Consider the following 27,930-nt stretch of genomic DNA (forward strand, 5'->3'; position numbering starts at 1 on the left):
GAGTCGGGCTTGAGTTGGTGGCAATCCGTGAAATAAGAGAGGAGTTAAGAGGAAAATGATGGTTGACCAACTGAGCTGAGCCCAACCTTTGGGTTCAGATTTTTTCCTTCGAAACTTATGTTTCGCCACAGGAAAGTGTTTAATCGTCATAGGATTGATGTGACATATCTTCTTGCTTGTACTCAAATACGATTTCTATCCCACAGCTAGTTGGCGACCCAAATCTGCAATCATCATCATGTAATCTACCCTACTTAAAATCAACATCAATGCAGAATGAAGCAGTGTGATGCAACTTCGTGGAGAGCGCTGACCATTCAACCATTCCTCGCCTAAAACGCTCGCATTCACATAAAAACAATACCCGGCTTGGTATCATAAGAGTCACCTGGGTAGCAGCAAAAGTCTCCCAGAGTGCTCAATCTTCTCTCGAATTTCACAGATGAGGATTGGAGACTATCAAGATGCATGATATTCGTATTTGGGCAGAAGTTCCATGAAGTTGATCTCAGAAGCGAGAATTCAATCTAATAGTAGGTTACGATGCCAAGTCGATCCGTGCTTTCCAATATGGTCAGTCTGAGACCAACACAAGGAATATCAAGCACTTAGGTAGTATATCAGTATCTATTTCCTTCTGATTCTCCAAAAATTAGACATCGTCATGGCGTTAGAGTCAATTATGTGAATATGATATTATCGAAAAAACATCTCGTCCGGAAGGTATTGGCCCCAATCGTGTTTCCCTTTGAACTTTCCCTGATCAGGAACAATCACCTTGTCTCAAGGGTCGTAGACCTCTCTGTCACTTGAAAGAACCCGCCTCATCCAAAAAATATACCTTGCTCGGAGTCAGATTCCTTCACGAAATACAAGGAGCAGAAGAGTGAAGACCCAAGGACGGTTGAAACTTATATCAGAGGAAGTCGGGCAATCACGAGACAGCTGGGGAATCCGGAAGAAACCGCAAGGGATTTGAGATTTAGTATCGACGCGCTTTGAACTTAACTTAAACAGTGCCCTGTAGGGTCAGTTTTGAGTAGTCTAGTTTACATGGGAAGAAGATCTACTCAGTGGGAAATAGTAATCGGTAAAAAAAATTAGCTTATGGAAGAGGTCACAGGAAAGTGCGCCAACTGAAACAGGAAGTTATATTCTTTTTAATTGCCTTTAAAAATTCAGCAAATGACAGGATTTCAATTTCTTTTTTCTGAAGACATGAATCGCGCTTGGAAATTTCTCCCAAGGTCTAGTTAAATGGCAAAACAATCCAGGGAAGCAATCGAAAGGTTTATTTTCAATTTCAGCAAGAGTATAGAAACAGAAGGACAAGAGGAACGCAATCGGTGTCTTGAAATCAAATTGAGTTCTTGTAAACAATCGCTCCTGATTGACCAAATCAAGGGTTCGTTGCAGGGTGATCATCTTGTATTCCATGCCACATCAGCTCGACAAAGACCGGGTTCATAGATGCACTGTTCCATACAATACAGAAGGAGTAATAAGTTATGATTCGAAAACTAACGAAAAATCAGGTGAAATATAATTGGAAATCTTGGATTCCAATCCAGTTCGTGGAAACAACAAGTGATTAAGCTTAATCTAGGCCTCTCAGCGACCGGATTGTATTCTACGCCTCACGGCAAGGGAAAAGACAGAGTTCAAAGTCTCGATATCTCGTTCTTTGGGTAGCTGCAAGGACAGCAGCTGCTTTCTGTCATAGCTGAGATGACTTTATTTGGATCCAATTATATCAATCCTTCGCCCGGGAAGTTCCTGTTTCCATGTTATGCAAGTTCACTTTTCAAACGAAGCAGGAGCAGATGAGCAAGACACCAAGACAGCGACAAAGTCAAAGTCTGGAAGGCGCAACTATATCGGTGCTCTCTGCCACTCTACCTATCTAACCCCTTTTATGATTGAAACTCATCCCGTATAATTGTTGCGAATCTCATCTCCAACATGTGAGATCACCAAAAGCCACATACAAAATAACCATAACAAGAAGAAGCTGTTCAGCCTACTGAAAGCAAAGCCTTCTTACTTACCTACTTTCACTAATTCCACTTAGCGTTCCAGAACCCCATCTGACAGGAAACGAAACGCCTCACAACAGCCAGTCAAAGCCCCCCAACGCACTGTCCCGGGAATCACCTCTCCATCCACCTCAAAAAAGCAACTACTTGGCTGAAAGCGAGAATCAAAAAGAACGACATATTTTTGTTGCATTTCGCAGATTCAGCATGTGAAGAGAGATGTAGCTGAGAGAGCTGCGAGCCTCGAAAAGGAGTGATCTTGACCGACACCATCGCTGATGTGGAAAGGGGTGACAGGTGTGCGAATCGCACACGGCTTATGGGAAGGCTTGGCGGACTATCCCTCGCTTCCGTCGTCCCCAGAGTCCGAGAGAAGAAGGTATATGAAAGTGTGGAAAACTCTAATTTACAGCTTTTATGTCAGTTGGTCGCCATAGTCGAAAAGAAAATAAGAATCTGAAATATCCATGTCTGAGAGTGCTTTACAATTTAATGTTTGAGCGAGTTGGAGCAGAACAAAGGTGAAAATTATTTGGCGAGATGTGCGACCTGTCACTTGTGCAACTTCAGCCACTCTGCCTGAGGAAATGTGCGAGGCGTAGAATCCTTTCTGTCTCCTTCATGCTTCGAGCTTGAACACTCTCATCATTTTCACATGCATCTGATGCGAGATGCAACAAAATAACCATTCGTGGACGATCCTCTCATGGAACTTGAAACGATGATGCAGTGTATTGCCCGATGGAGATGGAATCCTAGTTCAATATGGCATGAAACTAAGGCTACCATTGATTCTTGTGGGGTAAAAATGTAATGTAAGAGCTATGTTGCGCACGGATGTCTCGAAATTGCTCATATTCATCTGTTAGAATTTGCATTTCAAAGAAGATTGGATAGAATGACGGATGAGGAGTACTTGGAAAGTCCAAACTGGAAAGTCGACTTCTTGACATGATCCATCAGCTTTTGCAATTTTGCTCGTCAGACGTTACTTGAATCTATTATCTCCTCAGAGCGAAATGAATAGAGTCAAGTGCTCAGCGGATCCGACATGCGACTTGGTGTTAGACTACGCCCACGAGCTGTCTAAGGAAAACACTTGAAGAAGATCAAAGTCCAGAATCTCTTTGTAAAAGACATGAGTCTGATATGCTACTGTCGTTGGCGAAGATGGCATAACAAGCTTGAAGACTCATGTGTCGTGTTCATCCAGAACTTCTGTTTTCTAGGTCCTCTATCGTCATTGCGCATCTCAGACTACCCCAATAGGCTTCGGGACCCAAGTGCCCTCCCACACAGCCCATCCTTTACTCTCAGGAGTACTGTCTTTCCAATTGCTATCCGCAGTCACCACATCATCCTGGTCGTCGAGAGCACTTTCCATGTCCTCCATTTCGGCCCTGACATCCTCAATACTACCAACCAGCTCTACATTCCTGGTGCTATCCCTTGAGTCAGCACTTCCTCTTCTCAATATCTTCCTCAGAACCCCAGCGACCCACGCAGTGGTTTCTCTGTTCAGACCCGCTTCATCAACTTTCCACAGAGCCTCTACCAAATTATGTTCATCCCACCTCCGAGCATCCTCTTCCAGCTCGTCATATCCTGCAGTCCCTCTACTCTCAAATAACTTTCTCGCAAAAACATCACACTCTTCCTGCTTGGTAGGCGGAGCAGGTGGTAGTTTGACCCAATAGTAGTCCCAGATCCAATGCAGCGCTTTCTGCGTCGCAGTGCGAAGTTTGGAGAGTGATGGAAGTTCTTCGTGTGTTGCTTGGTGACGCAGTTCGACGTATGTTGCCGGGAGTCCGATGGTCTTTGCTATAGAGTACATGCTGAGTTTTCGGTTTTTGGTTTGGTGGCTGTCGAGGAGCCCAGTCACGAATCTGGGGTCCAGGTTAGTTGCTGCTGTTAAGTACAGCAAAGAAGTTTTGAGAGATCATGTAAACGTGAACCCATCCGATAATGTCCCAGTGAAGTTCTCATGCGCTTCAAGGGTCTGGGTATTCGAACAATTTCAACAAGGACGAGAAGAAATGCTGGCGAAGTCACGTGTGGCAGTTTATTTTCCATTGCATCCATTTCACCCATCCATTACCGTGAAATACGGAGTGGAAAGGAACTAGACATTCGTGTCGTAACTCACCTACAAAACGCTGCCGCATACGCAGCTCTCACACAATAAGCCGCATTTCCCCTAACATCATTCAATACCGCCGCTGTCAAGATCGCCGTACTCTCCACCAAGTGCGGACAATTACCCCTCTGCATCCACACCGACACCCTTGCCACAGCATGTTTTCGCTCGGCGTCTCCGACTTTCCTGTTTGGATTCGTGAGGTCGGGGTAGAGATTTTCGCGGACGGAAAGAAGCTCGCGCGCGTTGCGCCAGGGCGTTATGACGTATTGTACCATTATTATTTGGTTTCAGATACGATATAATTGGAAACGAAAGGCAGGTTGTTATAGGTGATGATGACGCTTTTCAGGAGCAGGTGATCGAGATGCTCGTTTGAGGTTGCGGTTAATGCCAAGCTTATTGGGGCTCTGCGGACACTAAATTAAGCGAGAAACTCTAAATGAGGTTGGCAAGTCAAGAGTTCCTCGGTCTCGTGCAGGTGATCATGGTCTCATTTGAAGCAAGGGGGTGCAGATCGCTCTGATCAAGGGATTCTCGAAATCATCTTCTGGTAGAATGTCTTTGATTCTAATGGTGTACACATATTTGTACACTAGTCGCTTCTAATGCGAGGGCCTTTTCTACGCACGCCGGCGAAACCCGTTTCCCAGTCCTTGGGTACTCCATGTCTTCCCATACTCCGCGCTAAATCAAGTAAATCAAAGTGTGTCTAAGTCATCCAAATTCACAGCCACCCTGGGCCACCGTATCCTTGAGCTGCAAAGTTCATTTGGGTCTGGACGACTTGTTGCTGAGGTACTGAGGTAGTAACAGGCTGCGACTTCGCAGGAGGCTCATCGTCGTCTTCTGCTTCTCCATCTTCTTCATCATCATCTTCATCTTCGTCATCGCTAGGCGGTGGGTTCCATGTCTCCTCGAGCTTCAAGCCCTTTCCAGTAGACTCGACCTTGCCATAACCAGTTCCAAGAAAGCCGGTCATCATCAATGCCCGGTAGTTGTCTAGCTCGGGATGAGAAGAGGGTGTCTTGGTGACTTCTGGGGCATCGTACAGACCCATACCAATAAGCTCCTCTCCATCAGATTCAGGCTCTGATAGTGGGTGATATGGAATAGCGTCCTCGGCTGGAAAGTTAGGCTCAGGGTGTTGAATAGGTAGGAAGTTCTCTGGCGTTGGTGGTGCTGTTGATGAATTCTCAAATCCATTGGTTGCAAAGTTGTTCCAGTCGAAGTGAGAGTACATGGTTGGATCGGTGTTTGACGATGTTTGTTGCACGAAGTTATGCGACGATTGCTCCTGGAATTGATGATGCTGCTGTTGCCCGGCGTATTCGGAAGTCGAATGACTTGATGGCGTCTGGCCTTGGTAGAGATATTGTGGTTGCTCGTAGCCATTGAATGGCATCGATAATGGAGAGAATGTCGAGCTGGGCGATGCATATCCCGAGTATGCAGTTTGGTTGGTTGGAACGTCGAACATCTGGAACTGGTTGGCATCGTGTTGAGTAGCTGAATACATTGGTTGGTATTGTTGTTGAGCAGTGAGATGAGAAGCTGGATGCCAGCTGACTGGCCGAGTCGATCTTGAGGGTATTTGTAGGCCGTCGTTGGATACGAATCCTCCGTTGGCCATTGCATTCTGTTGTTCGAGCATGGCAAGCCTCCGTCGGTAAGGCCCATCACTCATCACAGTCCTTCGTCTTCCTAGGCCTACTGATCCTCTTGGGCTATTGCTTGCGCTGCTGGGCTTTGCTATACGCATCGATCCGCCGGCTTTTTGTCCGTTTGTTCCTCGAGAGTATCGAGTAAGATTTGATGTTGCAATCTGCTTTGAGACGTCGTCTAGCAACATCTCGACGGTTGTATATCCCGAGGGATGCCCTTCCCATGTTCCTGTGTTCATCATATTGGAGTTAGATGTTGAAGCGAGGTTGCAAACTGTGAAGTGTGGTGCGGAGGGAAGAAATAAGAAGAGGGAAATTACTGTCCACTGGACATCAATCAAAATAAGTAAATCATAGTCTAAGGGAAGGGGCTGAAGTGGTGCGTGTTCAACTGGGACATAGAAAGGGCCTTCTCCATATCAAAGAAAGCTAGACAGCGGGAAGCACAAATATGGACGCCACCCCTTGCAAGTGACTTAAAGTTCCGGTATGTCGTCTGTGTCATCTGGCTGATGATGGATCATGGATCCCACGAACCAGCAGGGGTTGCTCTGGAGAATCCGCCGTCGGGTCTGAGCTTTGTTCTGGGGGGGGGGATGGATCATGGATGGGGAGGCATGGCGTGGCTTTAGGTCTTTGTTGGCGGTCAAGGTAACAGCAGTAAGTAGTGGCCGTGGCCGAGCCCCTGGCTGCACAAGGAAAGGAAGGGAAAGGGCCACCGGCTGCTTGCAACAGCATGCAAGTTCTCAGGCCAAGCGCCATATCCCGCGGCTGGATGCGTTGAGAACTTGAGAGGGAGCGACGATAGGGTTTTGGAGGGTGGAAGGGGTAAGGCCAGGCAGGGTAAGGTGGACAGGGTAAGGGTCGATGGCACTGGAGGGTAAGCAATTTGGGTATGGTTGGCTCGTCGCTCCGTTGTAGGGGGGAAGGGGAAGGGGAAGGATGCGCGAAGGCGGGCGCGACGTATGAGAAAACCCTGGGTGTGCAACGATCAGCTGGAAAGTGTCAGTAGTAGAGCCTGAAGTGGAACACGATAGCGCAAGTCCTCTGTTCGGTGCTCGGAGCTTGTTTCGCAAATAATTTGGATAGGATTGGACAGCTCGAGCGGAATGGACTGGCCAGCTGTAACATTGCTGACTTCGAGGGGCGGTCAGGCCTAGCGCCAGACACCAGCAGACTGGCGTATAACGTGGCCGTATCACACGTGTGCTCTAGGATTCTCAGCCCACACCCACTGTACCTTCACCTTCACCTTCACTATCACCCTCCCACGCACTAGCCCTTCTCTGTTCCAAAGCTCAAGGCTGGAGCTGTGCTCGAATAATGCTAATAGAATAGAGCGAAAAGCGACTGGTCCGGACAGGACAATGGTCAATTCCCACTTGCATATGAGCTTTGTCTTGGCCAGGGCGAGCCGATTGCGCTTCTAGGTACCACCAGTACCGTTTGCATGGCAACTCCTCCTACGCTTCCTTTGTCCGGTACAGTAAGAGCGCTTGGAGGGCCAGGGGCTTCGTACAAGTGGTAAACAAGCAGAGCTGAACAAAACAAGGTGAAATGCATGCATAACCCAGAGTTAACCCAGCGTACAGGGACTAATTTACTGAGAATCCGGCCACATTTTGCCCATCCCGATTCCCAACGGCGCCAAATATCCACATCCAGGATTTGAGGGAGCAAATCACGTCCCGGTTTGGCAAGTCCATGGATCGTGAAGGAAGAATTTCAGGGCTCGCTTGCGGGATGGGAATGTTGCTAGGGGCGATGCCTAGCTACATGCCGGTCAACCTCCACCAAGACCAAGCACGACGAGCACGACTCGGGTCGCATATCTCACATATCCCACTCCGTCGAGATTGGACGCCTCCGGTCCAGCTCTCAAGTGGGATGAGATGTCGGCTCGTCAAGGCTTGGCTCCTGACAGCGGTGGGTTAGCAGGGCTAACAGTAGAACTGGGCCCGACACTACCTGTGATTTTTGGTGCAATTTGCTTCTGCCTAGGCCCAGCCCGGTTTAGTAACTGAACATCAAGACAGTTGACGAGAAGGCACTACTCGAACTAAAATCAAAGAGTGTCTCTCTTTCGAGTAAGAGCAAGCAAGTAAGGGCACTTCTTCAACTCCCGTGAAGAGACCAGCTGGAATCTGCCTGTGAGGACGTTGAGCCTTGTCAGACGAGACAAGCTTGCAATCCATCGATAAACTCCACCCCGTACTGTACGAGCGTGCGCGGTTTGACGAACACTTGGAGATCTTGTCTCCAGGAATAGTAACACAAATCTTGTTTCTGATATCGCTCCTTTGTATTAAGTGATCACCCTAGCCATTGAAGCCGCCTGGCACTGTCCAGTTAATGCCGGCAAAATGTGAGGTGAGTTTGGGGGTGCATCTCTGCGTCCAAACGCAATCAGCGGCAACCCCGTTACGGTTTATAATACACCAGCATGAACGCGTGAGGCACAAAAAGGCTGCAATAATCAAGGCCGGGCCACGGCAAGCAAAGGAGATCGCATCACGGTCTCGTTTGTGCTCCACCCACTCCAACCGCCGAGGCCCCTGTAGGGTAAGCGTGACCCAAGCCTATGAAATGGCGGAAAGGCTGCGGATCTGGGTGGAGTGTGGGTGGCAGATGCAAACGTTTTAAACCCCTGCACAGAACGACCCTGAGGCTTTGTTTGGCCTTGAAGCCGAAAGACGTGGGCGGGCCACGGGGTTGCAGATGATCCATTGCCCATGATACTGCAAAGGAGCAGGTGTACAGGGATCCCTGCTACTCCCCCCCCCCCCGGCTTGAATGTTAAATATGTAGAAAACTGGACCTCGTGTAGGTAGCTACTAGGGAGTGTCTATCCAATAATTCAGTAGAGAATCAGCCTTAAATAGGGCTCAGGTGTCTCTCGAACCTTCTAAAGGCACCCTTGCTATTATAACAGGCCTAATTCTGGCTCGTGCTTCTGGCTGTATTCAGGGCCTCTGACCACTCAGCACTTGAAATCTAGGCCTCCGACCCGCAAAAGTTCACATTTAACGTTCAAGCCGGGGGGGAGAGTATGCATAGTGCATCGTATCGAATCTTGTCAATTCTATACTGTAGCCAGGATGCCACGAGTACTTTACCACAAACCGTCGAGTCATACGTTGCAGAGATCTTGATAAAGGCAAAAGGCACAATGCAAGTATTCTTTTTGATAGTTTCCCGAGGAAACACCTGTATCGTATCGGAGACTGGTCTTACTTTTCCACCATATTATTGCTGATCTTTGTAGCGCTGTGCCTAGCTGCTTCTAGGCTCTCCGTCACCAAGATATTGCTGCTACAAAGGCAAGGATTTGATATCAAGAGATTGACGACCAGCGTGTTTCCAAGCATGCATACGACCAGAGCACTCCATCTGATGATTTGAAGTTTTCTCGTCGGGTTCACAGTACAAGGTCATGTTAGGGCTGGTCCAAACCTTTAACCCCACATCTCCTCCCTGGAAACATCTGAGCTTGGGTCTGCATGGGGCCTTGGTACGACAGGGAACTCGCCAAAATTTGGGTCACATATTACTGCCTATCCGGGTCTAGATCTGTGAGTTTAGAATTTGATGCGGGCGGAAGCAGTCATCTCGGGATGTGATGACGCGCCATCTTCAGGACATCACTTGTGGTTCGTTGCCGCAGATCCATGGCTGCAGAGACGAATGAAGTTGCTCGGTCACTAAGGACTATTTGTCGCCTTTGCCTCGTCACCTAGTAGTGACCCAGATTACCGGTGCAACGAATCTCTTTTGTCCTACTCGATAATTGGTTGTGGAATAATGTCTTAGAGAGCCGAAGGCCAGAAGCGTTTAAGGTTTAGTGACTGGTCGATGGCCATCAGGATCAGCTAACAACTGAGAAGCCTATGGATATGAAAATAAAGTTGGGCAAAAGTTGTGCCACCACTCTTTGGGACCTTCAACAAGGGGAAATTTGCTGGTCTTTGGTGACGGTCACAGCGCAGCCTGTGTTCTGCCCAAAAGCGGTGACACAGTCTATCCCCAGCACCTCCATACGTGACGATCTCAGGGATCGATAGATTCGATTCTCGCTCCGCAGCTTCCATGCCTGGCGGCGGCATGAGTGGCATGGGAGCGACCGAATCCTTGCATGGCGACTCTGTGACGAGGAAGATTATGAAAGCCAGCCACGGAACCGAGTTGAGATCTCTGGGCCGTGCCTGCTCGCAACACGAAATCGGGAATCGTAGACTTTTTGCGTGGGCCGATTGTTTCAAGCCAATGAGCTGGTCGACTGTTCCAGAATAATGTCCGAATACTCTGGGTCCCTAGACGGTCAATACCACAAAAGACAAAGCAAAGCGCAAGGGAGCAGCCATTTGTTGTGCATCGCAGAGTTGCACTCTGTCAGGGAGGCCTGTAAATACTGCCCTTTCGGGTAGCAAGGCTCCGTAACGAAACGAAAACAATCTGATTGTCACCAAAAAGGGCCCGAGGACGACGCCTCGTGGTTTCTTCGGCGTCGAAGGAGTCTCGAAGTCTATCCGCCGGCGTATCCCTGCGCAAGGCTGGGAGAGAGAAGGAGAAAAGACGGCTGGCCCACGTTGCCGATGTGGAGAGAAAAGAAGACAGCGTAGGGCGCTAAGCAGGCTCGGTACCTTATAGCTGCTTCATCAAGAAAAATAAATTATCATGTTTATCCCTGTCTCTGTGACTTGCTTGACCTTTCTACCCCAGCCAACGGGTCAATGCCAAGACGTCTGAGGCGGAAGCACGGACTCGACCCTTTTTCTGGAAACCCGCGGTTGGAACTTGGATACCTACAGTAATACAGTATGTTGCTGACCCTCAGCCTGATCTGGGCAAGCCCGGGATCCAAAGAGAAGATTGTCAGCCTGCCTCTTCTGTACATGAGTAATAATGTGGTTGGTTGCAGGTGACGCGGAGTTCTGCGGGAAGACGAGACGGCAAATCCATCTCACACACGGAATCGGACCTGACAGCGCAAGCCTACTTCCAGCCTGCCTTTCGCGACCACACCAGCCAGTAGTGTGTCATATCACGAAGTTGATGGTGGTGGAAACAGCAGCCTGGAGACCAGGACAGCTCTGCTCTGGCGGTCAGTGCTAGCATGGTTCCAAATAAGTAAATATGGGCTGGGGTGCCTTCTCAATATTGGAGCGGAAATGATGTGCATCAGGGCGGCACGCAAGGTCCAACCTTGACCTCTTGCTTGTTCCTGCTGAGCAAGTTGGACCTGGTGGCGCACCTTCAAAGCACACCAACTTGTCGTGTGTGTTGAAACCTTCATAAAGGAATCGTTGCAGCTGGTTATCAGCCACGTCCGACGCCGTTGCTGCTTTGCAGGGTCAGACAGACATGGTGTTAGGATCCAAATTGCGGGCCATTCCTTTCTGCAGGACGTGATGCAATGACAGCCAACCCAACTTAAGCCCGGAAGTAACTTGAATTACTGGTTATCACCGCCGATCTAACATCAGTACAAAGACTGTAACCGCTGCTCTCTACTCAAACTTCCTGGCTGAAATCGCGACTGGCCTGTTGAATAGAACCGTGCGGGCGGATATGTAGTATGCTTTAGGTAGTGCCTGTGGAACAACTGGTTCAATGCTTGAACTGCCTTTAGGCTTCGCATCAACCGTGCCGGCACGATGGGAAAGCCCTACATGAAGTTATCAACAAGTTATCAACTAGTTCTCATCCCCTGGGCCCGAGAATCGTCAGTAGTGCATATCGAGTACATCCAATAGCCACCAACATAAGTGAGACGACCTGATTAATCCTTTCAAACTTGGAGTTGAGGTTGAGTTACGGGACAGCGGAATGCGGACCTGCTCCAGAGGTAGCATCTTGTTGCCTATGCTCTGTGTTTAAAAGGCAACATGACAGGTCGATGGTTGATCTCGGTAACAAGACCATGATCCAGCAGGGCTTGAATCATACGCCGTGTATCGTAAGGTACTCCGTAATAGAAGCCATCGCATCCAAACTCGACTATGCTGCGTGGGTCCTCGGACTTGGAGGGGTTTATGCCATACCATGCAGGACCATCCGACAAAAGTGAAGAAAATTCCCGCGGTCACGAGAAGAATCCTGCGTCAAGTCTTCGGCAGCCCGCATGTGAGTAGTGCCTTCATTGAGCAGCAGTAACCTGGGGGTGGCAAAATTTTAGAGAGACTTGAGTGATCCCTCGTACAGCGACACAAATTTGATACCCGGCAGATCCCACCTTTTGTTTAATTTGTAAGATCCTAGAGTCTCCCACAGATAGGCCGGGCGGGCCTTGGAACTGAAATTTTGGCTCGGCCAGACCCCGCTGATCAGATGTAGTAAACGAGGGAAAGCAGATGGAAGTTTCTTTGGCTTCTCAGCTAGTGTTGTGGATCTAAAGCTAAATCCACAGTCGAATATGGCACTTCACCTGTAACGCGAATCCCTTGTAGAAATGCATTTTTGTACCTGGATTATGATGCAATCATCCGCCAGACTACCTCGGCCGAGCAGTTGGGTTATTTCGAGTCGAAACTGCTTCAGTACGACGTTTCGATTGCCTCAAATTTGAAGCCGAGCAACGTCCACATACTCATGCTGTAGCATCGAATAGTGCACCATTGGTCCAGTCGACTTGATGTCTGCGGCACAGGAGGTTGTCACATCCAAGTGAGGCTTTCACTACCTTACCTACTCATGGTCAAGGGCGACAAATGTGATGGTCCAAAAGTAAAATCTACCGCGGTGGATCTTCACGATCCTGCATTATTCGGAGAAATCGGCGAGGACTTGCAAGATGGGCCGGGATTTTTGGAGCCACTTTACTTGCTTGACGTACGACAAACTCAAGAAATATCGTTGCGGACGTAGTCCGTTTTCTCCCCTTGCAGCTGATATTGGCCAAAGTTTCCACACTCCCTTCTGTTCTGGAACTCAGCCACTGGAATGCGCAACCTCTAGGCTCACTACTTACCTAGGTAGTTGGTTGGAGTCGTATTCACGAGGGGCGAGTCAGCCGAGTTAGCAGAGAAACCATCGAATAATGGCTCGCCAAAAGCAAAACTTAATATCATTTGCCGAGAAGCCAAGGTTGCCGTTTCCTTTCCTTGTAGAGTAGGGGGATCTACTCTACTGTAGGAGCTGTGACTTCATTTGCAAGCTATGAGCCCGCCAGAACGCTGGCGGCTTCATGGGGCCAAGATCAGATGGACGATGCCGCTGTAATTGCTGCATTATTGTGGTGGACGGACCGCGCACCTGTCTGACACCTGCGAGATATGGATGGATAAGTGGAACGGAAGGCAGAAGTGGCCAGAAGCCAGGGAGGTGAGGTGATCACAATAGCATCCATGTTGGGGAGGACCATGCGGGTGAATGGGACAATGGCTCCTCCATCCATCCATCTATTAACTTAAGTCCAAGATGTCCGACGGTGCATCTGATACGATACAGTAGTAGTGTGAAGGCACCGGTTTGGGCGCTGGGGGTCAGTCGGTCAGCGCTCAAGGCGGTCTGGAACAGCACTGCACTGCACTGCACTGCCGAGGAGCACACAACCTTCGTACAGTAGCCCAATCCATTCGTGGTGTCGGTCGGGTTGAGGTTGGCTTTCCGGAGACGCAGCCAGGCGACGCTCTGCTGCACGCATTAATTATACGAAGTAGTGAACAGGACAAGGCGGCTCGACAGGGCCTCCTTATGACGAGTTCGTTCTGCGCCTCTCCCTGCTGCTGCGCTGCGACTGGGAGACAGCTCTGGCGTGGTGCCATTACGTAGAGAGAGACACAGAGAGAGAGTTCTTTTACCGAGCAAGCCCCAGCAAAAATGTCCGCCGAGCAGAGCAGAGCAGAGGAGGCAACGCAAGGCAAGGCAAGGCAAGGCAAAAAGAGACGAGACAAGACAAGACTGCAAAACTGTAAAGTCGAGGTCGTTCAGGGCCTCTCATCCCTCTTCCATCCGCTCATCCACCCTGCCAGCAATCCACCTCTACCTAGTATCCATGCTTCCCCTGGCTGGACGGACCCGCTTCCTTCGGAGCACTACAGTATGGCTGAGTGAAATGCCAATGTTTTGTCTTGCCATGTCAAGTCATGCCTACCTTACCTATGTAAATTTACATCTCACATGGCGAGCTGAGATTTAGTTGGGACTGGAACGGGAACGAGTCGAGATCCATCTCCATCCGTCCCTCCGAAAGTTTCGAGCTTGTTCTCCCTTGTCGTCCCCTCCTATACTTCCTGCCTGTCTTCCACTCGCTCGTTCCCTTTCCATTATTATTCCCCTTCCCCTTCCCCTTCCCCTGCCCAAGATCTCACATGCCTGCCTGTTCCCCTGACTGCTATTCGAATCCGGAAAGTGGGATGCGAAAATAGGGGCAGGGCCAGGGGCAGGGCATGGACAGTGGAGTGGCAGTGGCAGTGGCAGCATCCGTTATCGATAAGCCGCGGGGTGGGTGTTGAAGTGCGGCTTCGTGCCTCGAAAGAAACCGGTATGAGGGTCAATGAAATGTGCTCGAACTCTGAAAATTCTGCGGGATGATTCAGCTACTTGCAGTAACAAATACCGAATTCATCTCATTGTAAAGAAGCGATACGATTGCTTCTTGGCTTCGACAATTGGCCCCAGACCAGATGTTTCTGTGGGCTATGATGACAGTGCAGATGTGATGTGATGTTCCTCCCGAGTGATGGATGGTGCGGCCGCAGACGTCAGGACAGCCGACGACCGTTGACCATTGTTGCGAGAGGACAGCAACGGCCTTGAGGAGCTTTGAGCTTGACAGCATTTCTCAGTAGACCAACGAAAGTGACACCAACGCATCAATGAAGCCGTCTTCCTCCCCTCCCCATATCAATCTACCAGAGCGCCAACACTACGATGGCCCAGGCCCCTTCAGTCCGCCTGAGGATGTTGTGTCGAGCGCCGTAAGTTTCCTTGAAACTTTAGAACACACACCTCAACCACGAAAATAGCTGGACAATGACTGACTGACCTCAAAACGGACAGAGTGATACCGAATACCAACATGCTTTGGAAGTATGTTTTGTCCTAAACTTCCTGCTTGCTTATAAGCCTGCGATTGCTAACCTCAATCCAAAGGTAATATTCGACCCTCAGAATTCGCACCGGCGCAAGAGCTCAATTGTTACGACGGAGAACCCCGCAAGCATAATTCTGAGGCGGCAGAATACAGAATGCTTTGTGCACACGCTGCTCGAGAGCCAGAGGAAGCATGGTGGCTACAGTGGAGCTCTGGATGGAATCGCGGAGACACTGGAGACTAAACGGATAGATAGTGGTTCTGGCACTGCTGACGACAATAGTCTTGTCGACCCAAAGCACGGACACAATTTCGAGGATGAAAGTGATATTGGGCAAGAGGACGAAAAGGCCTGGAAGAAAAGAATTGAAGCAAGACAAATACATGGCGATAACATGGTTGTATCAACGGACGATGACTCGAACGCGCTGCATAGCCGACTCCTCACAAAGAAGCAGCTATCTGACATGGCATGGGGAGTGAGAGAACTAAGCAAGCGCCTAGGAAGCATCAGACTGAAGCTCAAAGTCCGCACCGTTTTCCTCCTCACAAAGGTTCACGACGAAACTCTTATTGTAAACACAAGAGAAGTGGTCAAGTGGTTGCTAAGTCCCGAGCGAGAAGTCCGATACACCGTATGGGTAGAGGAAAATCTGCGAGGCAACAACAAATTCAACTCCAGAGGTCTCATGAAGGAGATGGAAGAACAATATGCCGCCAAGAATGAGGATAACGCAATATTAGAGCGAAGGCTAAGGTATTGGACGGATGAGATATGTAGGACCAGGCCACATACTTTCGACTTCGTGGTAACTCTTGGAGGCGATGGTACAGTCCTTTACGCCAGTTGGCTATTCCAACGGATTGTGCCTCCAGTCCTAAGTTTTGCCTTGGGCAGTTTAGGATTTCTGACAAAATTCGATTACGAGGAGTTTCCTGAGCATTTGACGAAAGCATTCAGAGACGGAGTGACGATCAGTCTACGATTGAGATTCGAAGGAACTGTTATGAGAAGCCAGAAGCGAAAAAGGCCTAGAATCGAGAATGGTGAGGTGGCCCAGGAAGGATCATCCTCATCTAGCACCACTGAGGAAGAAGAGGACGAGGAATCAAATCAAACACGGGATTTGGTAGAAGAATTGGTAGGCGAGGAGAAGGGAGACGAACGGACCCACCGACCTGATAGCACCTACGAGATCTTGAATGACATTGTTGTTGATCGAGGGCCAAATCCGAGTGAGAAGCTTCTTATCAAGACCTAGTCGATATGATACTAATTTTCTTGTGCAGCAATGTCCTCGACTGAGATCTTCGGTGACGACGAGCATTTCACATCCGTACAAGCAGACGGAGTGTGTGTAGCCACACCCACCGGATCCACGGCATACAATCTCGCTGCGGGAGGATCCCTTTGTCATCCAGAAAATCCAGTAATTCTCGTTACCGCAATTTGTGCTCATACGCTCTCCTTCCGGCCCATCATCCTCCCCGATACCATCGTTCTGCGTGTAGGCGTTCCGTACGATGCAAGGACCAGTAGCTGGGCTAGTTTTGATGGTAGAGAAAGAGTTGAATTAAGACCAGGCGATTATGTCACTATCAGTGCTAGTCGGTATCCGTTTGCAAATGTTATGCCTCAGGGAAGGAGATCTGAAGATTGGGTAAATAGCATCAGTGGAAAGCTTGGATGGAATACAAGACAGAGGCAGAAGAGTTATAAGGAGTGGTCGAAGTAAGTCTTCTGGTAGACTTAGAGATTTACATAATTAGAGCGCAAGTTGACTCTTGTTTCTCCATGTGAAACATCATTTTTATCCATAGACAAATGTGGTAGCGCCACTCACTTACCCACGTCGGTTTCCTTCCCTCATTACCTTCATCAAGTTTCCCAAACTTCTCCCACTTTAGTATCAGGTCCAATGCGAAGCGATATTGTCCGACTAATACTGTTCCCAATACTTACAGCTCTACAGACCAGATCAAGTAATGCTCCGCTCCATCAAGCATCGGGATCGGGAGAGATACTATCATTTGTGACATCCTCAGCATTAACTTCTTTGCAACTGCGCTTGTGCCTGTTCAGACTATTCTCTGGCATTCCATTCCGTAGCAGAATATACTTCGACATTCGCACACTTTCTGAGCTTCGATTGCTTGAAAAATGTCTCATGCGATGAATTGGAGCACTACTGTTATGGTAATGATCAGAAATTGTTGAAGCAAGTTCAAGTACTATGTGAAATCTTGTTCCTTGAAGGCAAAAAGTTGAAAGCTTTGAGAACGGACCTGGAAATGCGAGCAGCTCATACTATTTGGCGCAAGTTTTTTTTCTCTCCATGATCTTGCGCTCGTCAGATCTCCCTTCATCTCCGACAAGCAACTCAAATTGTCCTTCGCAAAAGCCCCATGGAACTTGGAATCGTGGCTACCAAGCCAAGTCAGTCAATACATACCTTATCGAACAAATCAAAGAAATTCTCGAACCATCCAGGTCTGATCGCATTCGCCACCTTCAACATGATCTTGGTATCATCCAGTCGACTCATATCCAGGTACGAACATGAGTAATTGGCTCACACGAAGTGGGAAACTTCATACGTAAAGTTTAACTGTATCTGCTTTTGGCATCGGCAACGTTATCGCTTCTTTTAAGGGCTTCATGTTGAGGCTGGTCTTGTTAGCCGAGTTTTAGACAAACTCATCATCAAAACTATAGCCCAGCGCGGGGGGATACAACAAGGCGAATTAGATGCTCTTTGCCATATTCTTCTTATGAACTCAGATCTGACACCGAGAACAACAACAAAGCCACGATTGCTGACTTGTGTTGTGAAGTTCTATACCTAGCTGCTTTGTTTACACTCGAAGCGAAGATCTGGGTCACTTGAACATGCCATGAACCGGAACCAATGTGCCAGCTTAAAAGCATACTATCTCTCTTTGTGCTGCACATATTAAACATCCAGTATTAATCATTTCTTATGCTTTTGGGTGGTCACTCCCAATACCTTGCGCTGATATGACAGTCATTCTCCTTCTTGTATCATGCTAACTTCGACGCTGTTTTCGCTCCACTCCCTTTCCACACATGCCATAATCCAATTCTGTACTGAATTTACCCTAAAGTATTGTGAAAAATATGGCAAGTGCTTTGCCATCGAGCAAAGAGCTTCTCGTCTCTATAATAACCAATTTTCCGTACGTCAGCCAGGTGGATTCATTGTCCAAGCTTCACCTGGGTTTCTCAACTTTCAACAGCAGCAGGAGCTCTGAATCACAAAGTCTTTACCGCCATTGTTACAGCCAGCCTTGTAAGTTCTCTTATTCACCGCCGCCAGGCCAGTATATTTGGCTCCCTTCTTTAAATTTTCCTTTTTACAAGTCCTATTGATCACACCCTTACACCACCTCACCATACTCGTAACGAACAAAAGACTGGGTTAAGGAGACTACCGTTTCGATTCTACACTCGCAGCCAACTACGATCATCTCTTTCATATCATAACACACTCCTCCTTCTCGACCACAGCACCAGAAATACAGACTACAAAAGGCTATTTTCCAATAATTAGTCAGTCTTCTAGAGCTTTGACTCTTTCCAAATTAAACCTTCGCGTGCACAAAATTGAATACAGCAGTGCATCACACACTCTACTACTGCTTTTGACTCAAGCACTCTCAATATCAATTTCCATCTACAACCACAGTGTAACATTTAAATAGGAGCTGAGATTTCGAACGACAGTCTCGTCGGCTCCTGACTCTCGACATACGACGATCCTTACAACTTGAAGGAGCCAACGATGGTTACCCGCTCACGCATCTCTGCATTTCGTCGTTCGCCACGATCCATCGAGCACCTGTGCCGAGGAGAATGCCTTCACGATCTTACCAAAGCCCAGAGTGCCCTTGTGATTTCGCTCGCCCATCTGAGCGGCTGGTCTGCAGAAAGAATCGCGGTGACCATCAAGAACAGAATTTCTCAGGAAGTTTCGGCAGAAGATATCTGGCATTACTGTTGGCGATGGATTCTTCTGGGGCGTAGCAACGACCAGGACTTCGTTTCTGAGGATGATCGCGAGCTCATGAAAGCTGCCATCAAGGAAGCTATGATTGATATGGAGGTTGGGAAAGGGCCAGCAAGACCTTTGCACAAGACCGTTGAGCCAGTAAGCTCTTCACACCTTGGTCTTCTTCTTATAAAATTTGGTCTGACACAACATAGGTCACTGTACCTTTTGCCGAGAGATGGTCCCCCTTTGTACACTCCCATAATCAATATATTGTGATATGATGTGAGCTAATAGTTTATGAAGGAATTGCCACCCATCGAACTCTGCGAAGGCTATACACCTGCCGCTCGTGAAAAAAGCAAAGGCTATCTCATACTAGGGTCTTGGAAAGCCTACGGAGCACTGACTCCCACAGAAGAGCCAATAATCGCTAGATTCGGCAGCACGGTCGAATGTATCGTCAAGAAAACCTTGAGACACTGGTCTCGTGAGATGAAGACACTTCTCGACGATGGTACTTCTCTCCAGGACATCAACAAACGTGACCATGTCAATTTGGTCATGAAGCACCTCGATATCTTCCACGAGTCTTGGGAGAAGGAATTCGGCATGATGGAGATTCCAGAAGCCCACAATGGCTTACAAGCTTCAAAGAGTTCGGAGATCTTTATCACCACTACTGGCTATGGTTGCAAAGTCCTACTTGGGCTTATGATGGCCGACCGCATCCATATGGTTGACCGGAAGAGAAAGCAGCAACGCCTTCAAACTTGCTTTCTGAGAGTGGATGTTGAGACTCTGGATGATGACTTGAAGGAGTGTTTTGTCTGCAAAAATCAGATGGGCGTCGAGGATGAGGATGGAGTGAAGGAGCAAGCGATTCGCTTGACCATCTGCTGCGACAAAGTCATCGGCGAGGACTGCATAAAGAAGTGGTGCGAGGCAAAGGGAAAGAAAGAACATGACTGCCCCTTTTGCCGCGGCAGATTCACTGATCGTTTCTGGATGAAGTTGTTTGAGCAGCTCGAAGACCCAATTAGCTACGATCGACCTGATGGAGTCTCAATAAGACCCGAAGAGATGGGTCTCATGTTGAGTCGTGGCGAAAGCCCCCAAATATTGCGAGGACATTCCGAGCCAGGCTCTCCTCCTACCCACCATGCCCAGAGTCCATCGTCCATTGTATCCTCCAATCCAATAGTCTCCTCACCTGATACCAGCCAACGTAGTCGGAGCGGCAGCCTTCTTGTAAGATGGGGCGATGTTGCGAGATCCAGGCGTCTCAATATTATTCGTGCTCCAGGATCTCGAGACGACTTTGACTGCGAGGGGTAGAAGCTCCATACGTAAGGAAAACATGCGGTTTGTGCGGAAAGACTATTGTACATTACTCGTAGCAAAGGCGATGATTAGTGGGCTACAAGATAGGAAAGTATGCCAAGCAAGGTATGGAATGAGAGGAAGGGTTACATTGTCGAGCTACTGTTCTACTTCGGCATACTACTCTGCGTGTATTCAACATTGTACTTGTATAGTACACAGCGACGATTCTTTGCAAATGTAAAACTATTGACTTCGGACTGGGTCTAGAGGAATGAGAATCGATGATCGATGAAAGTATTGACCAAAAGGAGCGAGATGTGGTACTGCACGATGACTGAGAAATAAAGGACCAGTTGCATGCTCCTATGTGGCAGGAATGTGGGTATGTAGATGTCATAGAGTAGTAAGGAACGAGAATAGTAATATGCTTGGTCCTTGTGGTTCCTTGCTGAGGTTCGTTCAAGCTGAACCCTGCGGAATCCACTAATATATCATTGTTGAATCTGCCGTGACAAGACAAAGCCAGGACGAGATGGACGTAGGAAGCGCTTGCTGGCCCTCGCTTGATATGTTGAAGAATGCTGCTTTGGCTCTATTACGTATTGTTCTTGAGTCTGTAGACGCCTCCGCCCACATCAACATGGCGTTGAAAAGAAATTGAGAGGTGGTAATCGCTACTGCTCTAAGTGCCTTGCATCTCAAGAGACAGAACCCTGCAAGTGGAAAGGTGCGATAAACAATAAGAAAAGATGATCGTAATGGTCCTGGCCTCCTGTTGGTATCCGTGAAACTCGCCCAAATGTGCTGCCCCAGCTGCCAGTTTCTCGTATGATATTGTTTCCGTTCCTCGTCACCATGATTCACGCCATTCTCTTTTGCTGGTCTTTTGGACAGTGCTGTATTGAGGCAATGCTGAAATGGCCCAGGAATCATCTCCAGAGCAATAGCAAGATAAACCCAGATCAATTCTAGAAAGAGACTTTTGCGTCGAAGAACAATCCATCGTCCGGCAATCCATCGAATAATTGTTCGAGTCTTTCCATCCTTCCGAAATGCCCTCCAAGCTCAAATCTGATCGACCGTCCCAAACTCCATGCCATGAGTAAAGCCCCAATCCGGTTCCACTGCCCTTACGCACAAATCGATCGCAGGGTTTCTTGCCAACGTGGTACTTTAACGGTGCTGCCGGGTGAGTTAGAAGGTCGCTCTGGTCAGATCCCTCATCGAAGCTCCATTTCAAATCACGCACCTTGACGAATCCAATGTCAGCTGCCTTCTCACGGAAGCATTGACGGCAGATGTTCAGGCCATATTTTCTGATAAGACCGGCCTTGTGGGTGCAGACACGGCTGCCACATCGTTAGCTCTCTTCTGCACGCATTATTGCCCTTCCCTAATTCCTCCATTCCCACTCCCCTCCTTCCAAAACTATACTCCAAGGAACCAGATTGTAGACGTACCAAGCGCGGGCTCCCTTGCCGTAGGTTCGGGGACGTGAGTTCCAAACGGATTCGTGGGACATTTTGGCGACTTTTAGAAGATCTGGAGTGGCAGTGTGGTTAGGAAGAGATCCAAAGTAAATGCGCGCTTCTGGAAAATTCGCAGACGAAGGACGGGAGATACATACTACGCGGAATGCGAAGTGTCTTGACTGGGGCGTTTGAAGTTGTTAATGACCGTCGTTGGGAAATTTCGAGATACGATCAGGAGTGTGCGGCGATCAGTTGAGGAAGAGCGAAAAGCACCAGTTGATTGGCTGAATTAACGAATGCTCTCGGTGAAACGTTATTACAGGCCGACGCTAAGGAGTTTGGTCTTGTCCGACGCCCACAGGCCCTCATGTCTCCTCATCCCTCGAGCGCCATTCACAAAATATTATATCCAGGTTCGAATTTTGAAGGTTCTGAGTTTAAGAGTAAATTAGCTCGTTTCTACGACTCTGGTATGATTATAGCGATACAGTTATTCTCTCGTTCCACCAGAATTAGGTGCCTAGGTATCACTGCGTCCTAAACGTGACCTGTCGACTCTTCAGCGTTGAAGAACCATTCGGTCAAGAATCGTTGCATCCGTCGGCCATGAGGCACAGCATGAATAGTATTGCCAACAATGTTTTTTTCCAGGCCGCAAAGCACTCCATGATATCCTCAATTACGCGAACAAGATTCGCGAAGCGTTGGCAGATAGAGGATGGTAAGAGAGGCAAGCTGCATTTCGATTTGCTTCGGGTCACATACAGCAACATTTCATCCGAGCGATCAATGCTCTAGGTACACCAGTCAACCACTCATAAATGAAATTCGTAGTGAAATCTTGCCGTGGTCTGACTGGATACATTATCGATGATATTGGAAAGGATATGATATCTAACTTAATTAACTATCTTTTGTTAGGTCTAGGTCCATATGAAATGGTGATATTTATGAATGAGCCTTGTAGTAATATCAACATGGGAAGAAGTTGGCGGGGATCAAATTATCCAGAAAGGATCTAGAAAAGATGCTGAATAGTGAATTCTAAAAGCGCCCCAACTCAGACAGGCTTACGCATACGTATCTGTCGACGAGTTCCAGCAACAGACGCGAGCTTCCCCAGTATCAAGGAAGTGCTGATTGGCTAATCCAGGTGTCGGAGTTTCAGCCTCGAGAAGCTTGGGCAGACACCAACCCCTGTTGCGCTAAAGATGGAGCTTGGCCTCGCAAGCTCCATCATCTACCTCGTTCGTTTGTTGATGGGCATGATAACATCTATATAATTGTCGCACTGCTTGTATTTTATCTGCACATTATTGGACAGCTAGCTGTCGAGTCTGCGACCGCATTACAATGTCTTTATTCGGATCGTCTCCTGACCAACCAAGTCCAGCGCAAGCTTCCAAGTCCCGGAACTCCCTCTTCGATGACGAGCCTAGTCCAGCTCCTGGATCGAAATCTTCCTTATTCGCAGACGATGACAGTGCTCCAGGATGGGGTATGCCAACTCCAAAAAAGGCTGGCCGGGGGGAGGTAGTGAAGAATCTGCTGCCAGCCGGCGCAGTGCCTGACAGTTACATCGATATATTTGACAGCCTAATTAATGGTGGAGATGGCAATGGAGGAAAGCTCACTTCCTCAGGAATAACAAAAGTCTTGAGCGCTAGTAGAGTCGGTGCTGATGAGCAAAGCCGTATCGTGAGCATCATCACATCTGGATCGCAGCTGTCGGATATCTCCAGGAATGAGTTCAATGTTTTACTTGCTTTGATTGGGTTGGCACAAGAACATGAGGACATTACGCTAGATGGTGTTGACGAAAGACGAAGGAGTTCGTGATTTTCTTGTCTGGGACTTATTGGCGTTTGCTTATCTTCCTGCAGATCTTCCAGAACCCAATCTACCTAGCTTCTCCACCGCAATCCCTGGAGTCGAAGACCTCGCTGCAAAGCCTCCCCAGCGACCTGCAACGCCTCCTCCAGCTCCGGTATCCGTCTCCCCTCAGAAGCCTCGTACAATGAGGAAAGATTCGATTGACTTCCCAGAGGCGGACCCATGGGGCAGTCCAGCAATGCACCGAGGTCATAACCACGAAGAAACACCACAAACTAACGGAGCATCGGGGGCAGGAAGTAATGGAAGTCGTCCTCCGGTCAGGACGACAAGTACCTTCACAACTACATCAACTGCAGGAACCAACGGGACTTCAGATCAGCCTGTGGAGGACAACGCTTCAGCTCCCGTGACTGGTATATGGGGGTCTTATGATGGAAGTCCAGGCGAATCTTATCGCGTGTCCAACGACTCTACACTGGGTGGTGACGGATTCGGGCCTTCTGGAGGCGGTGGTGACCGCCCTGGTGCAAGTGCTCCCAACCGATCTTTTGGTGGCGGGCGAGTATCAGGTGCAGGCGTTGAAGAGAACATTGTTATTACCCTTTTACCAGAGAAGGAGGGGATTTTCATGTTTCAGCATCACAACTACCAGGTAGTGAGTGCTCGGCGGGGAAGCAAGGTCGTTAGAAGGTACAGCGACTTTGTATGGCTCTTGGACTGTTTGCAAAAGCGATTTTCCTTCCGGCAATTACCTTTGCTTCCTCCGAAGAGAGTTGGAGGTACGTAAAAGACACTGTCAATATTCAATATGGCATGCGCCAGTCTGGGTCAAGATGAGGATTCTTCCATAAGATGCGCGTGCCAGCCATGTACATCTATGATTTGCGTCCGACCATCTTTATTTTCTTACGCGCATTTGGCGCGAGTCATTGAATACTTGCTAATAAGTAGCAGTCAACGGAAACCACCTTGCCGCCGACAACACATTCATTGAAAAGAGACGCAGGGGATTGGTCCGCTTTTCGAACGCTCTTGTCAGACATCCAGTTTTAAGCCAAGAACAATTAGTGATCATGTTTTTGACAGTTCCAACTGTAAGCCCTGAATACTCAGGTTAGGTGTTATCTGGCTAAGTTTAAGCTAATTAGCACCAGGAGCTTGCCGTATGGCGCAAGCAAGCTACTATATCAGTTCAGGAGGAGTTCACTGGTAGACCACTGCCCCCAGGACTGGAAGACTCCCTTCCACCGACTTTGAATGAGCTCTTCGACCGGACAAGAACCGGCGTACGTCGATCAGCCGAGGTGTACATTAACCTGTGTAATCTCATGGATCGCCTCTCGAAACGGAATGAGGGACTTGCCGCAGACCAATTAAGGCTGTCACTATCTTTGCAGTCGTTGATCGACTCGTCAGCAGACACATACGCAACAGACACCAACGACGTGCCCCTTCTGAACGAAGGACTTAACGCTACAGCGAAGCATCTCTCAAATAGTCAGACACTTTTAGAGGACGAGGCAAGAGCTTGGGATCAAGGTGTACTAGAAGACTTGAAGAGGCAGCGTGATGCTTTGGTCAGCGTGAGAGACATGTTCGACCGACGCGATCGATATGACAAAGACAATATTCCATACCTCGAACGTCGGATCCAGAACAATGAGACCAAGCTCGTCACCATTCGTGCAAAGCCAGAAGGTCTGGTAAAGCCGGGAGAGATTGAAAAGGTGACTGAGGCTATCATCAAAGTAAGTCTACGGCCCAGATCTTGGGAACATTGCTAAAAATTTTGCTAGGACAAGGAATCAATTGTAGCTCAACATGCCCGAGGTGTATTTATCAAGGAGTGTATCCGCGATGAGCTCATCTTCTTCCAGCAGTCGCAATATCATGTCAGCCGTTGGAACCAGGACTGGGCGCAAGAGCGCGTCAAATACTCTGAGCTGCAAGCAGATAACTGGAAGCAACTGCACGAGGAACTGGAAAGTATGCCGTTGGGCGATTAGGTATTTTTATTGCTTGGAAGATTGTGCAATGGGAGGATTAGTGCATATAGTTGTTGCTGCGCATGCATGATTGACAGCGGCATGGACTTTGGCCTTTGGTAGATTGATCAGCGCTTGTATAGGTAGTTAAGGTTCATATCAACATGGGGGAGACTGGAGAATACTAATATCTTCTCCCAGAATAATTTGAAGCCGTTCTAATTATTCTGTCACGGACCCAGATAGATATTCCAGTATACAGTCGTTGAGGCGCTACCTAAATGTATTTGCTTGGCTGACCTCGAGTCGGTGGAGGCGGTAATTATTGAAAAGCTGAACTCGGGTCGTCACGAATTACCCCGCCTCCTATTCACCATTTCTTAGTAGGCAGCCTCACGGATAATACTCGGCGAATTGATAAGACGGCTATCGACAACCCACCCTTCCTCAAACGCGTCCGCCATGTCATTAAGTTCTCTTTCCTCTACAACTTCGACCTACACGCCTGCGTGGCAGCAGGAAATCAACAACATGACGTCCAAAACAACCCAAAAGTCTCTGATTGCCCAGTTCATTCAGTTTACTGGCGCAAATGAGAAGGTAGCTTCGAGGGTAAGTTTGTTGGTGGGCGAACCAGTGGAGAACGATGAAGCTGACTAGCAATTTTTATAGGCCCTCAAGGCCACCAACTGGAAACTTGACCAGGCTTGTGATAGGTAAGCCAGTATCTCATATGTATTTCGAAGGCGAGAAGTATGTTGCAGAAAGGGGCATTGGAATGGAAGGCACCGCACATTTTTGGAACGCCTCAACGCAGTCTGCCCGTCAATACATTGTTCCGCGACCCGATTTCCTACTTCCACGCCCCGATCCATTCATCCTTCGAAATACTAGGCGACTCTGAAGACAATTCAGCGAATTTATTCTGCACATAGTCTCACGGAAGCGGATGGACAGTGGTTCGGCTAGACATGGATGGTGACCCCGCGATCCTACTTAAGCTTCTCCTGGAATGTATGGAGGTCGCATGTCATACCGTTTGGGAAATAGGATTGTCTTCTGTTCACTTCCATGGGAGATTGGGCTGGACTGGGTCCAAAGTTCGCACGCCCCTCACTAGACAGCCAGATCTATGCTATCGATGCACACTGTGACAGCATAACATTTCTCGAAGACGTAACCTAACAATTCGAATGGTTGCAACTCTATGGGGCAGTCTTCCGCGAAGTTGATAGCATGAGAATACAAGCTGAAGGAAGAGTACCCGAAAAAATAGCCGGGTGATGAGATAATTCTCTCCAGGTTCCACATTATCTGGATACAAAATCCAATGACTTCTGCTATTTGGCTCCTGTCAAACAACCACGGATGAGCCTACGTCAACTCATGCGTTAGAGTCCACTCGTGGGGCTCCTCCGCGTCTTCTTTTTAGATTTCTCATTACAACTGTTGCGATTTATTTCACACCGACACTCCAAGTAGACAAGGAGAGCCTTTGCTTCCACAGCGAATCTACATTACCAATTCTTGGGGGAGCGTTAAATTCTCAGTTGAATCCTGTTACTAACTGCAACCGACATAGTTACTTTACTTCAATCGGCTCAGCACCTCTTAAGACTGAAGATAGTCTTGGAAAGTTGTTCGAGAAGTTTCGGGGTAAGGAGACAGCTAAAGTTATGAGACATTGAGCCAGCTAACACTTCACTATAGAGCCATCGGACGAAGAGGGTGTCGCTACGGTCAATGGCACGATGAGATATCTAAACGAATTGGGCGTCAATTTGGAAAATGCAGAGATCTTGGTCGCACTCGAAATCATACAAGCCCCAGCTTTGGGAGAGATGTCAAAGGAGGCTTTTGTGGAAGGATGGAAGAAGATTGGGTGCGACCTTCCTCAGACTCATGCATCGTTTTTAAGCTGATTTTCTAGAAATGCCGACACAATCACGAAACAAAAGTCACATGTTGCCGGCCAAATCCAGCTATTCTCAACCGATATGACGGTATTCAAACGAGTCTACAAGCATGTCTTCGTTTGTGCAAAAGAGAAAGGCCAAAAGGCACTCCCACTCGAAAATGCAATCGTCTACTGGGAAATGCTTTTTACTCCACCTGGCATGACCTGGGCCACACCCTCCACTAACTGGATCCAATTGTGGGTTGAGTTCCTAAACACGTCGTGGACGAAGAGTGTCAACAAGGACATGTGGAATCAAACAGCACACTTCTTCGAGAAGACGCTGCAAGATGAAACCATGAGTTTTTGGAGCGAGGATGGAGCGTGGCCTGGGGTTATTGACTCGTTCGTAGAATACGTCAAGAAGAAGCGAGGAGACGTCCCCGACACCATGGAAACTGATTAGAGATATTTAGATGTCGTCAAGGTCTCGGATGGCCTTTCCTTTTGTTTGCTCAGCGGGCTGCACGATG

At 48.3% G+C, this 27,930-nt stretch overlaps 7 protein-coding genes across 7 annotated transcripts; 4 read left to right on the forward strand and 3 right to left on the reverse strand.

Annotated features, from left to right (window-relative positions):
• Positions 1–2,818: 2,818 nt before the first annotated feature.
• On the reverse strand, positions 2,819–4,528 carry LAS1 (rRNA-processing protein las1). Its single transcript, XM_058493788.1, has 3 exons — positions 4,183–4,528; positions 3,539–3,922; positions 2,819–3,478 (listed from the first exon to the last, which is right to left on the reverse strand). The coding sequence occupies exons 1-3, from the start codon at positions 4,449–4,451 to the stop codon at positions 3,289–3,291; spliced, it is 843 nt and encodes a 280-aa protein (XP_058363990.1). The 5' UTR covers positions 4,452–4,528; the 3' UTR covers positions 2,819–3,288.
• Positions 4,529–4,900: 372 nt separating this feature from the next.
• Positions 4,901–6,079, reverse strand: ONS95_000625 (uncharacterized protein; the record flags this gene model as incomplete). Its single annotated transcript, XM_058493789.1, has 1 exon — positions 4,901–6,079. The coding sequence occupies one exon, from the start codon at positions 6,077–6,079 to the stop codon at positions 4,901–4,903; it is 1,179 nt and encodes a 392-aa protein (XP_058363991.1).
• Positions 6,080–14,755: 8,676 nt separating this feature from the next.
• Positions 14,756–16,984, forward strand: ONS95_000626 (uncharacterized protein). The gene is made up of 2 exons (XM_058493790.1): positions 14,756–16,107; positions 16,162–16,984. Exons 1-2 carry the CDS (start codon positions 15,267–15,269, stop codon positions 16,605–16,607), a joined length of 1,287 nt encoding a protein of 428 aa, XP_058363992.1. The 5' UTR covers positions 14,756–15,266; the 3' UTR covers positions 16,608–16,984.
• A 1,588-nt stretch (positions 16,985–18,572) lies between these two features.
• ONS95_000627 (uncharacterized protein) lies at positions 18,573–20,219 on the forward strand (the record flags this gene model as incomplete). The annotated part of the gene is made up of 3 exons (XM_058493791.1): positions 18,573–19,040; positions 19,097–19,132; positions 19,188–20,219. The coding sequence occupies exons 1-3, from the start codon at positions 18,675–18,677 to the stop codon at positions 20,217–20,219; spliced, it is 1,434 nt and encodes a 477-aa protein (XP_058363993.1). The 5' UTR covers positions 18,573–18,674.
• Positions 20,220–21,057: 838 nt separating this feature from the next.
• RPS29 (40S ribosomal protein S29) lies at positions 21,058–21,729 on the reverse strand (the record flags this gene model as incomplete). The annotated part of the gene is made up of 2 exons (XM_058493792.1): positions 21,058–21,556; positions 21,668–21,729. 2 exons carry the CDS (start codon positions 21,727–21,729, stop codon positions 21,058–21,060), a joined length of 561 nt encoding a protein of 186 aa, XP_058363994.1.
• Positions 21,730–23,032: 1,303 nt separating this feature from the next.
• MVP1 (Sorting nexin mvp1) lies at positions 23,033–25,521 on the forward strand (the record flags this gene model as incomplete). Its single annotated transcript, XM_058493793.1, has 5 exons — positions 23,033–23,510; positions 23,563–24,294; positions 24,470–24,609; positions 24,670–25,263; positions 25,312–25,521. 5 exons carry the CDS (start codon positions 23,033–23,035, stop codon positions 25,519–25,521), a joined length of 2,154 nt encoding a protein of 717 aa, XP_058363995.1.
• Positions 25,522–25,962: 441 nt separating this feature from the next.
• Positions 25,963–27,863, forward strand: DCN1 (Scaffold-type E3 ligase; the record flags this gene model as incomplete). Its single annotated transcript, XM_058493794.1, has 5 exons — positions 25,963–26,112; positions 26,173–26,216; positions 27,083–27,156; positions 27,211–27,382; positions 27,431–27,863. 5 exons carry the CDS (start codon positions 25,963–25,965, stop codon positions 27,861–27,863), a joined length of 873 nt encoding a protein of 290 aa, XP_058363996.1.
• Between the last annotated feature and the right edge of the window lie 67 nt (positions 27,864–27,930).

This window comes from Cadophora gregata (assembly GCF_030347475.1).
Source record: "Cadophora gregata isolate MNR1 chromosome Unknown scaffold_1, whole genome shotgun sequence".
Taxonomy (NCBI): Eukaryota; Fungi; Ascomycota; class Leotiomycetes; order Helotiales; family Ploettnerulaceae; genus Cadophora; species Cadophora gregata.

What these genes read in the sequence shown, in the direction of transcription:
- LAS1 (XM_058493788.1), bottom strand. Translation starts at nt 4,451, where the DNA reads ATGGTACAATACGTCATAACGCCCTGGCGCAACGCGCGCGAGCTTCTT. An exon ending in TATGCGGCAGCGTTTTGTAG is followed by an intron (nt 3,923 to 4,182) that starts GTGAGTTACGAC and finishes CCTGGACCCCAG; the next exon opens with ATTCGTGACTGGGCTCCTCG. An exon ending in CTGAACAGAGAAACCACTGC is followed by an intron (nt 3,479 to 3,538) that starts GTGGGTCGCTGG and finishes CTCAAGGGATAG; the next exon opens with CACCAGGAATGTAGAGCTGG.
- ONS95_000626 (XM_058493790.1), top strand. Translation starts at nt 15,267, where the DNA reads ATGGTTGTATCAACGGACGATGACTCGAACGCGCTGCATAGCCGACTC. An exon ending in TGATCGAGGGCCAAATCCGA is followed by an intron (nt 16,108 to 16,161) that starts GTGAGAAGCTTC and finishes TTTCTTGTGCAG; the next exon opens with CAATGTCCTCGACTGAGATC.